At 37.7% G+C, this 17,200-nt stretch overlaps 1 protein-coding gene and 1 non-coding gene across 3 annotated transcripts in view; both read right to left on the bottom strand.

Moving 5' to 3' along the window:
* The window catches only part of EIF3A (eukaryotic translation initiation factor 3 subunit A), a 33,766-nt gene that overhangs the window by 9,468 nt on the left and 7,098 nt on the right, over positions 1-17,200 (bottom strand). For both annotated transcript variants that reach the window (XM_086616289.1, XM_086616290.1), the window contains exons 4-17: positions 16,595-16,758; positions 15,110-15,309; positions 13,574-13,782; positions 12,406-12,577; positions 11,350-11,454; positions 10,483-10,581; positions 9,680-9,796; positions 8,488-8,673; positions 5,381-5,728; positions 4,725-4,829; positions 2,819-2,932; positions 2,413-2,535; positions 1,268-1,421; positions 74-258 (exon numbers count right to left, since the gene is read on the bottom strand). In XM_086616289.1, the coding sequence (XP_086472415.1) occupies positions 74-258; positions 1,268-1,421; positions 2,413-2,535; positions 2,819-2,932; positions 4,725-4,829; positions 5,381-5,728; positions 8,488-8,673; positions 9,680-9,796; positions 10,483-10,581; positions 11,350-11,454; positions 12,406-12,577; positions 13,574-13,782; positions 15,110-15,309; positions 16,595-16,758 (2,281 nt within the window). The remainder of the gene's footprint in view (positions 1-73; positions 259-1,267; positions 1,422-2,412; positions 2,536-2,818; positions 2,933-4,724; positions 4,830-5,380; positions 5,729-8,487; positions 8,674-9,679; positions 9,797-10,482; positions 10,582-11,349; positions 11,455-12,405; positions 12,578-13,573; positions 13,783-15,109; positions 15,310-16,594; positions 16,759-17,200) is intronic.
* On the bottom strand, positions 9,993-10,125 carry LOC147528227 (small nucleolar RNA SNORA19). The gene has a single exon (XR_015222351.1). It is a non-coding gene; the product is annotated as a small nucleolar RNA SNORA19 (small nucleolar RNA).

Here is a 17,200-nt window from a genome sequence, read left to right as displayed (position 1 = left end):
GCTATCATCTTCTTCCAAATAATCCACAGAAGGAAGAGTCAAAAATAAAACAAACCTGCAAGTATTTACCTACCTTTCTTGAAAATGGGTCATCCAGACCTCTCCTTTCTTCTTCTCGACGACGCTCTCTTTCTTCTATCTCCATTTCTCTTTGACGCTTTTTCTTCTCCAGTTCTTCTAGCTTTTTGACACGTTCCTGGTATTCACGTTGTTCCTGCTCACGTTTCTCACGCTCAATGCGTTCCTTTTCCTCACGCTCTGCAATTAGAAAAGTAAATGGGAAGTATTACTAAAATAAATTCTGTTACTTTGCTGTATCCACAGAAGAGTTGCGAAATACAATCCCTCCCCTTTGACTCCTTAACAAAAAGTAACCATTTCACAGGATGAGTTGAACCATAGAATCTGTTTTCTGAAAGTATCCTTACTCCAACTCAATAGGAAAAGAAACATGACATCCTGAACAACAGCTGCTAGCAAGGAAGGAAGGAAAATGTTCAGTACCCGTACATTTATTTGATGTACAGACCACAAATGTGCCAGCTAAAATAGCGGCAACTACAAGTATGGTAGAGTATACCTTCCTTAGAAAAGGTGAAATAAAAAAAAAATCAGCTAGCAGTGTCAGAAATTTGATATTCAGGACTGCTTGGGGTTTTTTTGGTTTGCTTTTTTAACAATTGCATGACTATGAACTCTGATACATGAAATCTTCATCCACCAAGTAGGGAAGAAATTTACCGTACAGAATGCCTATCACTTCTTCTCTTCCAAAGCCTTCAAAACAGGCTACCAGATAAAGGAATTCACAAAGAAAGGTGAGTTGCTTACAATTCTTGAGTTCTTGGTCTGACACTAATGCTCCCTTTCTATTAAGATGTGCACAAACAAGCAGCCAGAACTCAAACTAAATGACTAAAATCAAAGACTCAATTTCTCATGAACCTCCCTTACTTTATCTCCTCCTTTATTCATGTCTGGGAGAACTGAAGGGCAGGAAGCACTTGTTTGCTTTCATTTTCCCTTCTTCCTATAAAGCTTTCCTTCATCTCTATGCTGCATAGATAAGCATTCAGAAGGTAAAAGGTGAAGGTACAGCAGCTAATAGCAACACACACAGTCGTCACCGCCGACGGAAAACGACTGCGCTGACTTCACTGCTGATTTTCTCCAATAGAGCACAACAGGAAAAACAGAAGTTCGCTGCATACACCTCTGAAGTGGGTCAAGAATGCGAAAGATAAAATAATCACGTTCTCAATTATACCTTTAAGCAGCTGTTCTTCTCGTAATCTTTGCTCTTCTTCCTCCTTCTCTCTGTAGTATGTGATGCGTCTCTCCTCTTTCCGCTGTTTCTTGCGTTCCTCCAAACGATTACGCCTCTCTTCTGCTAACCGCTCCTGGAACTGCTTGAGTTTATCCTGAAAAACAAAGAACACACATGAGACCACCAGAACTGTAATGCTTAAGAGGAAGACAGTTACATCAATCACTAAATGTTAAAGCTGCACAGAAACACAAACCAACTGCAACACATTAACTTTGCTCCACTGAAAAACAGCTGTTTGCCATTTTAACATTTTTCTGCAATAAATTTCATAAAAAGAAATATACTCCTACTTAGAAAAAAAGACAATCAGCATGCACAATTTTAGTCCTTCATCTGCTTTTTCAGGAAAGGAATTACCTGAATAATAATTTACCTATACACAACATACATTACCTAAAATCACTATACTGCTGCAAAGAATCATACGCAGTTACTTAACTTACTTTAACGTAATATCTCTTTCATTTCTTTTTTTAAAACCAGTTAACTGCAACGTAGCCAAATAAGCAAAGCTATGAACAGCCTCAGCAAATGTAAAATTTTGAAAATGCAGAGTAAGAAACGAAGGCATAGTTCTTTCTCTGCCTTCATGGTCTAATTTGTTATTAAATTTTGCAAGCAGAAAACATAACTTGAAGTTCCAAGTACTTAGACTATCAAAATAATTTCCAGATTCAAACCAAAAGATGAAAAAAATGACAGACAAGTACTTCTATCTATTTCTCCACTTGAATATTATTGTCAGTATTACTCCACCACCACAGTAAGTCCAAGTACTTGTAGAGATACAGCTGGCTGCTCATATGCTACCCAATGATCTCTTACTAACAGCTGTATTGAAATAAATAATTTACCTATCTTTTATTTTTCATACAAGCTATTCCAGAAATTGTCAAAAATATCTAGGAATGGGTGCAAGGATTTTTTTTTTTTTTTTAGTTAAAGCATAAAATAAACGATTTCATAATTTTGAGTCATTTTAAATACCAATTTGTTTCTAATTTTTATGAAGAATCACTGGGTCACAAGTTTAGTTCCTCACTTTAGGGGGATATTTTATTACAATACCATATCTCATGTACCTCATAAACTGTTCGTCGTGACGCTTTGAGCCTGGCTTCAAATAAATCTCTATCCTCCAACATCCTCGAGAGTCTGTTCTTATGCTCAAGGGCTTTCTCGCGCTCCAACTGTAAAGTGGTGATCTAAAAATAGAAAATATAAAAAGTATTACAAAGTAAAATCTTACTATATGTTTGCATTCAATCTACCTCAGCCACTAGAAACAGAAATTCTCTTCTCCTGTTTCAGATCCAAGACAGAAGATACTGCTGTCCACTAGAACAACGAAACTGTGATGTTAACACTTCATTCTTCACATCAACTTCTTTCCTTCTTCCTTTGGATTGAGCTGGAGAAAAAAGTGCAAAACCCACTATTTTTCATGCATCACTAATGGATTTTATCATCTGAACAAAAAATTCTTACCCTTTCTTCTTCCTGTTGCTCCCACAGCTCCATATCATGCACTCTTTGCTCCTCGTATGCAGTCTTTATTAAAGGAATTTCTTCTAAGCGCTTCGCTCTTTCAAAATAGTCAATCTAAGTAAAGACAGCACACCTTTAGCAGGTCATAACACAAAGACCAGATCTTCAGCATTCCCCAAAGAAAACCCCAATATCTGGAGACTTCTCCAATATTATTATTGTTAGGTAAGAACGAACACGTCAGACCACATCAGAGGTCCACCTAACCAAGAACCTGCCTCTACCACTTGCACCTACGAGCCCTCCTAGGCACGGATGCAAGAGTAGAGGCAGGCAATATACAATACTCTCTCAGCATCGCCAATGTTGAGCTCCTGGCACTTCCTGTGTAAGTTTTTTTGTATTTAGTAGGCATTGGTGGATTTCTCCTCTCTTGTCCTTTCAAACTCAAAGAAGCTTTTCACACACAACAACGTACTTGGGAAGGAACTGTGTGCCTGCAGCTCACAGCGTGAAGCCCCGTTTTCCACCTACAAATAGTGCTGAACGTGACTCCTACCGGCTTCATTTGATGCTCCCTAGTTCACTATCCCTTGCAGTGCAAGAACAACTGCTCCCATCGTCAGCTGTTACAGCCGGTACAGGCTTACAGACCACGACCATGTCCTCTCTCCAGAAGTCTTTCAGACATAGGGGTACTAATGTACTAATTCACATTTACCACATTTCGCACCAAAAAGCCACTCCACATCATTGACAATTCTCATTGGCTCCTCTCAAACTTCCAGTTCAACCACGTCCTTTTTGAGATAAAGACACCAGAACTGCACACAGTGCTCAAGATGCAGAACCATCAAGTTGTCATTGCCAATTAAGAATGTTAAGTTTGGAGCCCACCATTTAATATGAAAAGCTAAAGACCGGAGGATTTTTTTTTTTTCCTGCTTTTCCTAAGCAAAGTATTTTATATCTGTGTAAACTGAACTTCATGCAAAGATTCTTCCTTTAACCCCACAGCTGCTACGTTTTCTTTGGTGAAGAACTTCGTAAAAAGCTTTTTGGAAAAAACAACTTCATTACATCAACCAGAGCACCTTACTCGTATGTTTGTTTTGGCAGCTTCAGAGAACTCCAGGAGGAAGTCCTGGCTTACAACTCTTTTGTAAAAGCTGTGCTGACCTTTCCAGGTAGATCATATTTATGCAGGTGAGTACTAACTCTCCCGCTTAGTTTTCTGCTACTTTGCGCCCAGTACAAGCATCAGGCTCCGAAGCCTGCAGCACAAAAGATCCTCATTGGAACCTTTTCAAGTAACTTGCCACTTTGTAGTATCAAGCCCGTTTTAAGTCAACGGAATTACCAACTGACTCATAGAACCTCTGTTTCATTCTTGAACACTGTCAGGAGTCCTGGGTGAGTTTCTCCTTGCCCAGGTGTATTTCTATCTACCACAACAACATGTTCCTCACGCTTTTATAGTTACCCAAGTTTCAGGCAGATCCTATTCTACCATCCAGAAGGGCTCTAGCAGTGGAATTTCCTCTGTTTCAGTGAGGACTAATACAACTAATTAAATTTAGCTTCTCTGTAATGGTGTCACCTTCTGTGTACATTTAATCTTCTCTGAACATTTTCCAATTACAAGTCTTCCCAACTAAGACTCAGTTCACATATAGCTTAAGGGTCCATTTTCAAATCAACTCCATTAATTAGAACAGATTTGTGCACTGATACTAGAAGCTCATTTGGTTTTTAACCCATTTACCCTTTTTTTAGTTTCATACAATAACATTTTCAAAATCAATATGCGTGTATATGTGTGTATACGTATATATTAATACAGGAGTTCACAGTCACTAATTAAAGCATTGTATAGACACGGTTTTGTACCCTTCCTACTTTGTACCTTTTTCTCCTGATTCTTCAGACGTTCCTGAAGTTCTTTCTTTTCTTTTTCAAGCTGTTCAACTTGTTTAGCCATAATGAAGTCAGGATCCAATTCTTCAAGATCCTAAACCAAGTAAAGTTATCAATACAAAATAAAGCAAACATTTTTTCTGTTACAAATATGGACGGTGTATTTATTTATTTAAGCTTCTCTGCAGTTTTCCTCTTAACTTCTAAACTAATTTGCTTCAGAAACATTCTGTTTCTTTTCCTCTCTTCTGGGTAACTTGTATTTTACTTTAGAAAAAAACTCTCTAAAGCATCTAAATCTTGATTTTTAATTGAGACATGGTCCAGGTACTACAAAATTGGATCTGCAGGTCTATTTTGTATTTCAGATACTGTTTAAGCAACATGAGGGGGAAAAAAAACAACAAAACAGAGTTGGACTTAATTCCTCCAGGTAAAAAAGGTCCTATCCGATCTTTGAAGTTTACTTACACTGTTGAGCAAATTAAATATTTAGGTGTCAAATTGTCTCATTTTAAAGAGAGACTGTTTATGAGATCAGTTACAGTATAAAACTAGTAAAGAACATAAAATTCAGGTAGCCTAGCAATGTAATGCCAAAAGCACAAAAAAAAACCCTCAAAACTTCAATAATAAGTTGTCTACCTCAATATCGATATCTTTAAATGCTTTGGCTCCCAGTTCAGTCTTCTTAATCTGCTCCAAGCGCTCACGAACGGTCTTCTTTTTGATTTGCTCATGCTCTTGCAGGATACGCTCCTTCTCTCTCTCCTTCGCCTCCTGGCGCAGTCTCTCTTCTTCAGCTTTCCGCACTTTTTGTAGTTCTGCTTCGCGTTGTTCCAGTTCTTCTTTTTCACGCTGAATGTTTAAACTTTCAAGGCGCTCTTTTCTTTCCTCTATCGTTTGACGACGTGCAAGAATACGCTGATGCTCCTTCCTTGAATTTTTCAGGAAGGCAGTGACTGCCAGCTGATGTTGTTCTTCCTTCTCTTGCTGTATTTAAATTAAGGATAAGACAACGATGTAAGTAGCATTTCTTTTAAAAAAGGCAGAAAGCATAGCAAATGCTTCTCACAGAAAACTCCAAATTAGTTTTATTCTCCAAGCTTCCCAGCTGCATGGAAATACAACTGTAATGGCAAATCTAATCACTCATCCAAGTGGCATAATAAGGTAGTATCAATGGACTAGAACCACGTGCAAATGGAGAAAGTTGTCTGTATCAGACAACATTCTGCAACACATCTTAGGTGTGATATTTTCATGCTTTTTTCTGCCTAAAGATATTGCACGCTGTACGTTAATGATATTTAAGAATCTAACTGAAAGCAGCGGGAGGGTGACAATCTTGTTTATCCCTGCATGTGGTAGCAGACATAGCACCACATGTATCTATCTCACCAAAGCTCCCTTATTTTTTTAAGTTCTGGGTTTTCCCAAACACACTAACGTAAGAGAAAAATGTCCTAATTGCCATAAAGCACTATCTATGAGATGATAAAAAGCTGATGATTGTCTCTCGACAATGTAGGTATAAACATTGTTCGTAAAACCATTTTAATTACATAATAAAAGCCACTAGACTTCTAGACACTAGCATATAGGCTGTTTTCTAAGATTCTTTCAGTATCTTTCTAATCACCCCGCCATTCTCCTCCAGACTACCCATACAGTTTTTTGTAGAGATTCATGCTTAGAGAGCTGCCTGTTTTAATCCCTCCAGCAAGCAGCAAAACACTGCAGCCCAACCAGCTCACCACACTCCCCCACAGTCATGCTGCTCATGAAACGTGAGCTCACTCAGAGGTATTTTTAGTAATCTGTCACTTCTAGGGCATTCAACAAAAGCAATGACACAACCATACTTCGTTGCAGATCTGCGAGCACTGAAAGATAAATGGAGGTTCCAGAAATACTAAAATGAAAAGCTTTAGATGAATCTAACGACTCTGTAAATTATAACAAATTTTTAAAAAGTTTTTAAGCACTTGAAAAAAGTGAGAAGTTTTGATCTGAATAGTGAAGGAAAACAGGATATCAACTTGTTCTATGGCTTCTCTAACCCTACAGATCAATATTAACCTTGACCATGCACCCAATTTTACAAGCTTTATTACCAGCAGTTATGTCTTACTCAGCTAACTGCACTAACACACCAAGTATAAGACAATTTGTCATTTCTATCAATGAACGTACAAATAAAGCATGTTTCTTCTTTCAAACCAACAACCCATCTGCCTAATATCAATCAACAATAAAATCTTTTTAGGGGAAAACCTCCATGGAAATATTTTCATCTTTAACACTATAAAACAGCTAACATATGTTAAAGCTAACATAGGCAAGCTAGCATCAGGTATCATGACACAGTCCTAATTTGTGTATTTGTATTTTAGGAATATTACTTAATATTTCAACATGGATAAAGAATCTAACATGGATATCTTGCTATCAGCCTTTTTTCTATATGGAAAAATTATATGTTCACTATGAAATCTTTCTTTCATAAACATTAAGCAAAAGAAAAAAATTACCACTGCTCTTTTAAGAGAAGTGAAGGTTTAACTTGCCACAGTCAAAGCAGGCTGGAAATCCGAGAGTGATTTACACCTTGCTCCAAAGGGCTCTGGAGAACCTGAAATGTGAGCTCATCGGTGAGTCCAACCTTGAAGCCAACAGCCTCAGTGAGGACAGGGAGTGACAAGGACAGGTCAGTTCTTGAGTTGTGGGATCTTTTGTTCATGTTTTTAGATTCCACTATGAAGTTACATTCCAGGTTCTTCACAACACCGATTTCTCCAGGAAGAATAAAGCAGGCTCCTCGATTTTAAAAAATGCATGCAAAATTTTAAACAAATCCTAGCTCTCTAGGCCCATCTATGGACAAGTTATTATTTAGTCTATCCCAAACCTGATATATGCAAGACTGGCAATTTAAAATCAGGCCTCTCATATACATTTTGACATGATTTTAGTTACGACCAAACACTAACTAGTTGGGTGCATTAAGAAGGACTTTTTCTTCTTCACAAGCACAAATAGCTGACTACTGGCCAGACTGAAAAAAAATAAATGAAAAGGCACATCTGATCTGAGAAAACACATTTGTTAAAACATAAGCTTTGGTATAAAGTGTCGAGTTATTAGCTCACGTTTCTACCTAATACACAAGTATATAAATACAGCCCATTATTACTGTCAAATTATACCAGAGATCGTTACCACAATGCTCTCAAACAGAGCACAACACACTTCTGAAAATAAACAAATGTATGAACGTCTCAATCTCTGCCTACTCAAATCCTTGCAATATCATATTAAATTAACCATTAGAAAGCTCAATGCCTTTCCTATGTCAAGGAAAGGTAAACTAAAACTCCTTGGAGTTGTATTCCAGCATGATCTCACAACTTTAAAACAAGCTCGTCTGACTAAACCAGAGAATTTAGATCTATTAGAACAAGTCAGTATGTAACAGATGCAGAAGGATACTTTGTCATTAACAAACACATTAATGCTACACTACATTTGTATACATTAACACCTCAAGGATCATTTATTTTTCTGAAAAGAGAGGACAGCAGTAAAAATATTGATTACCACTGCACTGAAAACAGATTACTGGGATGAGCAGTTGATTAGACAAGCCAAAAAAAACCCCAAAAGGCTGTACAGGGGCAACAGATAAACACAGCGCACCTAGGGGAATGTCAGAATTCATCAGCATTTTCAGAAGACTTATAATCACTTACCAGTAAGTGAGGAGGCTTAATGACTGCAAGAGCCTTAGCCAGAGCTGAGGACATAGCAGTCAATTGATTCCTAATTTGCTCAGAAGGCATGCTTTGCAGTTGAGGGCCTAGTGGAGCATCTTCTCTAGTACTGTAATTCAGATCCGACCCAAAACTCAGTGTCCGGGTAGTATGGTCAAGGCGAACCTTTAAAAAAGAAAAAGAAAAAAAAAAAAAGCTTGTATTAAATAATTTCTCTGTTGCTCTGCCTATGACCTATATGAGTCAACAGAAGATCTAAACAGAAATTACTTTCTAAAAAAACCCAAGTTTTAGCTACACCAGACTACGAGAAATGCTGAATTAATACACAAAAACTAGCACTGTGAATAAAATTTCCTTTCATTTCCATGGTTTATTAAAAAAAAAAAAAAATCACCACTGGAAAAGGCTGAACTTTCAATGATTCTATGAAGTGAGCACTGCAAGACAAATTGTTCTTGCCTCTTTCTCCACATTGGCAATATACGTGAAACAAGAATCCTGACTTTAATGCAGACAATTTCAGCACATCTAAAATATAAGCTAAAGTTGTGCGTTAACCTAAATGCATTAACTCAGCTTTACGTAAAAGCCTAAATGCATAATTACTAACAGTCTCAACTAAAAACTACTTGTATCTCATCACGTTTCATTACAGGCTGTCACTCATTCTGCACAGACAACTTTACCAACAATGCAATCTGCGACAGCAGCTGAAACATCTCAGACATCGGTCCACACCTCAGACATTGTGTTCCACTTCAAGCACTCAGTCAGACAAAAGGCAACACCAGCAGTTGCTAGCTCTTCAGTCCTGCCTAACTAATTCAGCACCATCAGAAACTCGCATCCCTGTTTGTTACATTTGCTTCAGGATATTCCGGACAAAACGACTGGGGTTCACAAGGCAAGTTTCAGCAAATTTTACTTCAACTTTTACTTCTACTAGACTTACATTAATGGCTGTTGACCTAAATAAAAAGTACACACCAGAACACAAATAATCGTCAGTTCTTAACACACTGTCACATGCGTTGCCCACTGTAGTTTATCTTCCTCTACCAGAATCCATTGTCTTCCTTGGGTTCAATGGCAACCAGTCAGTTTTCATCCAATACATCATACGCATGAATCTACACACCATTTCACAGAGTCATTTTACAGCACTTACTTGTAAGTCACAATGTCTGGCTGCATCAACGATACAACGTTCCAGCTGGAAAGCATCAACAAAAGGAACCAGGGTAGCCAGACGAGAAAATTCAATGCTTTGATAAATCTGGGCCACCTGTATGTGAACAGAAACATTAGATATTTTTTCTCACTAAAGAGAGATCAGAAATAAAATTTGTTGTACAGGGTCTAAAGCTAACTTACTAAATCATCAATAAATGAATGTATACATATTAATACAATTAAAAATACTCTTTCAGCATTTTATTTCTGTACTGTATTCAAGATCACATGCCATTCCTGAATGACTTCTTTGTGTGAAGGAGACTGGCAGCAGTAACTACATACAGCTATGCTGCTAATTAGCCTTCAAGCATTTCTTTAGCACATCAGAAATAACACTGCTCGTCACTTGTAATGAAAGCAGGTCAATGAAATGTGCATTTTATAAAACATCTAGACACAAAAACCTCAAAAAATCCCAGAACTTACTCAAAAAAAAGTTTTAAGAAATGATGAATTACCTTAAATAAGACACACACATCTGTAACAAAGAAAATCTAGGCAAGAGATTATGCCACTGTATGCAACCACCACTAAGTATAGTTACTACAGCTGTACTTAAATGATGTACACACCTGAAGATACAGGTTATATATTGGAAAACAATGTTTCAAAATCATCATGGTCTTCTATGTGATGGAAAAAATTTACTTCAGCATGGAAGCTTTCAATTTAATGTTCTTTCAAAGCATTTTCTAACGTATGTATACTTATGAACACACATTTTTTTACTCATACCTGCTGCAAAAGGCGAAGAATGGTATTGTTTTGCAGGTGAGGAACATACAGCTGCAGTTCAGGTTCCTTTTCAGCTTGGTCTTTCACCCAGTTCAGAACCTATCAAAATTCTGAAAAGTTACTCTATCTGCATCAACCCTTAAAACTTCACTACAAAGTATGGTTCTTAAACGCTTCTGCTTTACAGCTCATGAAACAGCAGCACTTCTGTCCAGATACTACCTTGTCTTACTGAAGTGTATCTATTGATCAGAACACTTCTATTTCTAATGGATAGCTAACATTTTTTGTACGAAGGTGACTGACAGTACTGGCAACATTTACCACACTGCTAATTGACCTTCAAGTTCTTTTTAGCACCTCAAATGTCTTTGTTCCCACTATCAAAGAAAAAGAACATGATGTGCTTCATCAATTACAGATTTTACATTAACCTAATCAGTATCTCTCACATTATTTTACTAACAGTCATTGGAATGTTTTTCCACTTCCCAGACGATCCACTTGTATGCATACGCACGTGTGCGCACACACACACACAGTTTTCTCATTTCTGAATCTATAAACAAAATTTAACTCAGTATCCTCTCCACCAACATGACCTTCTGACACATTCCCAAAACTCTGCAACTTTAGAGGGGCCCTCTGAATAGCATCCTAAAGACCTGAATGAATTTCTACTCTATTTCAATGACCTGGTGTACTACGTGTATCAGATGTTATGCATATGTCATTGTGATGGAATTTGACCAAATAAAGCCTACCATTGAAAATTCTGGCAATAGAAAAGCCAGGTGGCCAAATCAATATTCCAATCATGTACTACTCGTCAAGACCAATTACTACACACAGAGCTACAAAACTTACCTTGCTGACACGGCTACATAACTTGAGTGGGTGAAAGTCCACTTCAAGCCAATTGTAAAGTTCTTTCACTTCTGGAACAACATATTGCACTACGTTGAACCTCACCTACAGTCAACAAAAAAAATCAAAAAATCTCAGAATAAATACAATATTAACAAATAGTTATGCTTTAAGAATTTTATATTCAAGAAGTTAAATAGGCACCACACGTACCTTTTAATACAGGAGACTACTTATTTTTTGTTACAGCATTCTTAATTACAGTTAACAATACGCTACGCTACTTAACTGTATTTTAAAATGGAAAAGTACACAAAAAAACATATAAATAATATAAATATTTACACTAGAGTACCACCCTCAACTTATTAGCCATTTCTAAGACAAGCCTTACTACACAAACATAGGCCCACACCCAAACTAAAACCACACATCTCAGCTCATGAGTAAACTTTTGAAGCCTTAAATTGTGGTTTTAAGGCAAACTAGAGAGGTACCAGAAGAATTAACACCAATTGTAAAATGAACCTTGAATGTAAGTTTTAGGCATGCAGGCAAATGACGGCAAGAAATTCAAGTATCTTCTGGAAATACCAACTATGATTGAACATCTAATTCATTTATGAATATCCGGGAAGGTCTGAAGATAGACAAATCGAGCCTCCCTTCAAATTCAACACAGGAGGTTTTCACAATCACTTAGGTCCTTACGGTCTGCTATCTGACCTGTGCTTATCCAAAATACATTTAAAACAGAAAAATAAACACTTGGTTCAGTTAATTACACACCTTAGTCTAAGGAAAAAACCCCAAAGTTCTACTCACAACCCTTTTCAGACCCCTCAGAGTTTCAAAACACCACTTGTTGCTGCCATTTCCAAACAGTCCTTGTGAATCTGAAATTTTAACACTACACCAGAAGTTACACAATTAACCATACAGCTGTTTTAACTTTTAAATTGCTGTCCCATAACCAAGCACAGTGCCCTGGAAGGAAAGCAGTCCTAAAAGAGAAGGTGCTGTTTCAAAGCTGCTCGTCTGAACGCCACTACCTACCATATCATTAATGAGACTGCCACGGGTAGGTGGGGCCTGCAGACCCAACAGGGTTGCCAGACGCCGCTGTTTCTCAACAATGATGCCATCCATATCCAGAAGGCGAGCAATGTCAGTTCTCTCAGGAGTTATAGGAATTGACAGAGTGGCCAAAAGCACTCGAGTAGACATCCTGTTGACAAAGAACAACCGCAGATGATGAACTGCAAGAGAACACTAATTAATTCCGTTTCATATACGTGCCAATTCAGAGTAGGAACGAGTGCATTCACAACGCAAAACTGTAAAAATACCAGCAATAACAGAAACGACACCAACTGTGCAGTACCAGTACAGTATGCAGCGTTCTTCAGTAGACACGGGAAAGAATTTGATCACATCTTTTCATTACTTATGTGTGTGCGTGTGTATACTCAAAGAAATGCTAAGAAATTTAAGCCGCTTCTGTAAATCTCAAAATCCTACAAAATAATGAAAACGGCAGAAAGCAGAACTTTTCCAAACTTTTTTTAGCTGCAAATCCATACCATCATTTTGATTGCACTGATTTTTAAGATTTACTGCGCAAGCCAGATGTACCTTTTGATGTAACAATACAAATGACATTAAATATTTAGATTTTGACCTTAGCACCCAGCTGAACAGGAAGACATGAATTTCCATACAGTTTTTATTCCCACCAGACTCCGATTTTATACAGGCCTGTACATGAACTTCAGAAGTTAATGCAGTCAATGATTCGGCATGCCTTAAAAGCCTTGCCAGCATCATGCTTATTGCCAAAAAATTAAAGGCTATTTGGTTATACGGACTTTTACATATCAAGGAAAAGCTTTTACTAGTTATAATAAAATCTTGTGAAACTAATACCACCATTCAGAAGAGAATAAGGAAGCAAAGCACTAATAGTGCTCATTCAGCTTCCCAGTCAGTAACAGAGAAGGAAGCTTAACTAAGGTGATCCCGATGCTCACATTATTTACATTGCAGCTCTGTAAAACATCCCTCTTGCTCCAGGTTCTTTTGGGGCAGTTAGTACTGGTGACTTTAGGCAGAGCTGCTCATAGCCATACACGTCATCTGCCTCTTTTGGGGTACAATTTAGTTTATGTTCAAACCTACATGGTTAAAAAGAGAATCTAAGATCACATTAAACATCTTTCCCCACCTCTGCATCTCTTCTTGTGTGAGATTCTTTCGCATTTCTCTTGATAAGTGATAAAGTCGATGAAGCGTGGATGCATGAAAAAGAGCGTTTCCTGATTTCCAGAAGACAGTGGAAACTTTGTGATAATAATTTGCCATCAGTTGTGGTTTGGGTGGTTTCTTAGACAGTGCAAATAGCCCATGAATATCCTCCACTGCTTTGAAAGCTTCCTAAAAAAAAAAAAATACAGAAATATACTACTTTGGGGAAGTCTTCTGCAACTCCCAAAAAAGGGAAAAACATATATTCACTGAAGGTTATAAGACCACAATATATTTAACACCACTGAAAGCTGTGATCTTCGGTTTTGCCAGCTACATGAAATGACATACTTCAGTCCTAATAAAGAAATTTTTTGGATGTACTGCAAATCCATCAACTATCTGCTTAGAGATTGGTAGCTAACGATTAGTTTGTGTAATTTTTTTTAAAACTGGTTTCTCCCAGATTTTCAAGTTACAAACCTGGCGGGGGATGGGGGGAACAGCATAATATAAATTCTATTATTTTACTATTATACCAATTCTACTATTTACTGGTTTTACCATTTTTCATAAAAATAATTTTTGCGACCAAAAATAGGTATAGTTTCCCTAAAAATATATATAATCTTGGAAATGCCTTACATGTAATTACTTACATACCTAAAATGGACACAACACAATGGAGAACATTCTCCAAATTCACAAAACCAAAAAATTACAACCTTGACTTTTTAAGGAATTTGACATTAGAAAGGCTGGAAAAGCAAAGCACCTCTTTGAGAAGTTTGCTTTGATAGTGCCCTCACTGGCTAGACACTAGCATAACTCAACCAGCAATGCTGCAGCCCCAGCCTAATAGCAGGCTTTAACGTTTACCAGCTGCTTCCCAGTGACCTAGCTCATGAGAATGCAAGATGGCAGAGGTGAAGGTGTCATCATAGAATCAAATCATAGAATGGTTTGGGTTGGAAGGGACCTCAAAGATCATCTAGTTCCAAACCCCCTGCCATGGGCAGGGAAACTCTCCACTACACCAGGTTGCCCAAAGCCTCATCCAACCTGGCCTTCAACACTTCCAGGGATGGGGCATCTACAACTTCTCTGGGCAACCTGTGCCAGTGCCTCACCACTCTCTAAGTGAAAAATTTCTTCCTTATATCTAACTTAAATCTCCCCTCTTTTGGTTTAAAGCCATTGCCCCTTGTCTTATCACTACATGCCTTGTAAAAAGTCCCTCTTCAACTTCTTGTTTTCAAAACTTAAAACGACTTCAGCTACTTCACCACTAACTACTACCAGCAGATGCTTGGTTTGAAACACTACACAAAAAGAGCAACCCCAGGAACATCAGATTAAGCATTCAATACATATGTAGTACCATATTGTAGATATTAAAACTTTAACTGTTATCCTGTCTTTACCTTGGAGTATACACCATGAGACATGACCTGCGTGGAACAGATTCTGGAAAGGCTGAAGGCTACCGTGTGATTACAGGATCCCTGCTGCATACCTGCCACAGCTCCATGCTAATAGCACTGTCGAGCTGCACGAGCCTGGTCTCCAAGTGCATTGACTGACTGTCAGGATTGTTGAGGTTGATTGCTGTGCTTTGGTTGTGATGGCGCTGGATCTGCCCCAAATGCATTCGCAGGTTATCGCAGAGCTTACGGAACTCCGCTTTACGCGTGTACTGCAGGCAGAACTTAAAAGCTGCAAAAATGAACAATACAAATTAAGAATGCTCACTGATGGTGATTCTAAACGGGATTCAAATATGCAAATCAGTACGTTTAAAGAATCTTCATTTACTGTCCAAAGAGATATCAAACAAGATGCAATCTGTCACGCAGAATGAGTAAGTGACAAGGCAGAGTGCTTCCATCTTGACCTCAAAAAATGAAGATGCTTCTGCACAATTAAGCTTAAGCAGCAAAGGGAGTGCTTTGAGTCTCTTCAAAAATATTCTAATTTAAGCAGTCATTCTAGCTTTTATTTTGAACTAAATCCAAATAAATGTGAATGGCATGAATTCAGGTTTTGGCTTTGTAAAACACGGAAAAAAAATTCTCAAGTCAGCTAATATGGCGAAGTTAAATGAAGTTTGCAAATGACTGTTAAAGACAGAGGAAAAAAATTGTCTTTGATCCTGTAGTTCCTCTGAAAAAACTGTTTTTCTTTGCCACTGTCGCTGAAAATTCTAAAGTATCTCTACCAGAAAGAGGCAAAAAAGGAAATCTCAACACTATAGCACAAAGACTTAAATGCACTAAACGCCTAGAACTTATCTGATGGTCATCTTCCCTAACGCACTTGCACAATTTGGATCCAGAGTTAAAAAATCTAACCGACTCTTTTTTCAAAAATGCAGAGCCCTAAGTTACACATACAAAGGAAAACACTTTTCCACTCATCTCTCACTCTTAAGAAAGGATTAACTTACAAGTATTCATTCTCATAAACTCTTTTTTGCCGAATAATGTCACAAAGAATTAGACCAGACTTTTTCCTGTTACCTTCCACATAATATTTTACTAAGTTACATCTGTGTCAAAATTGATAGTTTAGAAAATAGGATCGTAATTTTACAGTATCCTTTCCTGTACACTAGTTTTTTAAGTTTGCTGACACAGAATAATTTAATAGAAGACACATTTGCCGTTCCGGGCAACAAAGTGAAAACACAACTAATTTGACCAGTAAGTTAGAAAAAATAAAGACACAGCACCAGTAGTTCTCATATTCTCACTATGCCCAAGAAAAAATAACTTCTTCCTTGCAGGTTCTGTTACAACAAAAGATCAGTGTCCAGGAACCTCAGTAATTTTAAGGAACCTCTGCAATTTTAAGACTAGTATGTGTGTACATATGCTTAAGAGATTAACATATTTCCAACTCTGAAGCAATATCCAAATAGAAATAACCTTTTATTTTCTAGTTTTACGGGATGTAATATACAAGTCCTAAATCTCATTATACTTGTATCTTTTCAACTTACCTTGCTGTGCAATATCATGGTACAGGCGTTCCACTCGAGAATTATTTCGGAGAAGATCCAAACATTGTCTATATGATTCCCATAGAAATTTGACCCAGGGTGTCAAAAGCAGTCGGTCAGTACGATCCTGAGTGTCTTCTCCACTTACAGCACTCAAAAGAACACTACAGGCGTGGCAGGGACATAAGGAAGGAAAAAAAAGTGTTTTATTTCCCACAATTCTCACCAATTTTTCTTATCAAGATCTAAGATGAAACTGGACAAAACTGAGCAGCTAATTGCTGATGAACAGTCTATTGCTTATTTTCAAATTGGCCCCTCAGACTTCTCCCTTTTCCTCTAAAGGATACAGATCACTTTTTCTGTTTTTAAGTTTCAAACTTTGGCTCCTGCGTGCATGATTGACATCTACAAGCTCCAACGGTAAGAGATGTCAGGAGCTTTGATATCCTTCACACGAGTAAGCCAAAGGAAACTAATTCCAGGATTTTCACCTTCCCTCTTCCACCAGGGAGCTGCACACTGCACCTCTATCAGATTCAGATATCACTGTCTACTCAGATATTTTCCTACTTGCTGAAACTTCCTTTTCAGTCACCACCAATG

The sequence above is a fragment of the Tauraco erythrolophus genome, chromosome 9, assembly GCF_009769465.1.
Source record: "Tauraco erythrolophus isolate bTauEry1 chromosome 9, bTauEry1.pri, whole genome shotgun sequence".
Classification (NCBI taxonomy): domain Eukaryota; kingdom Metazoa; phylum Chordata; class Aves; order Musophagiformes; family Musophagidae; genus Tauraco; species Tauraco erythrolophus.
Note: the sequence above shows the minus strand (reverse complement) of the source record. Positions and strands in the feature narration are given on the sequence as shown.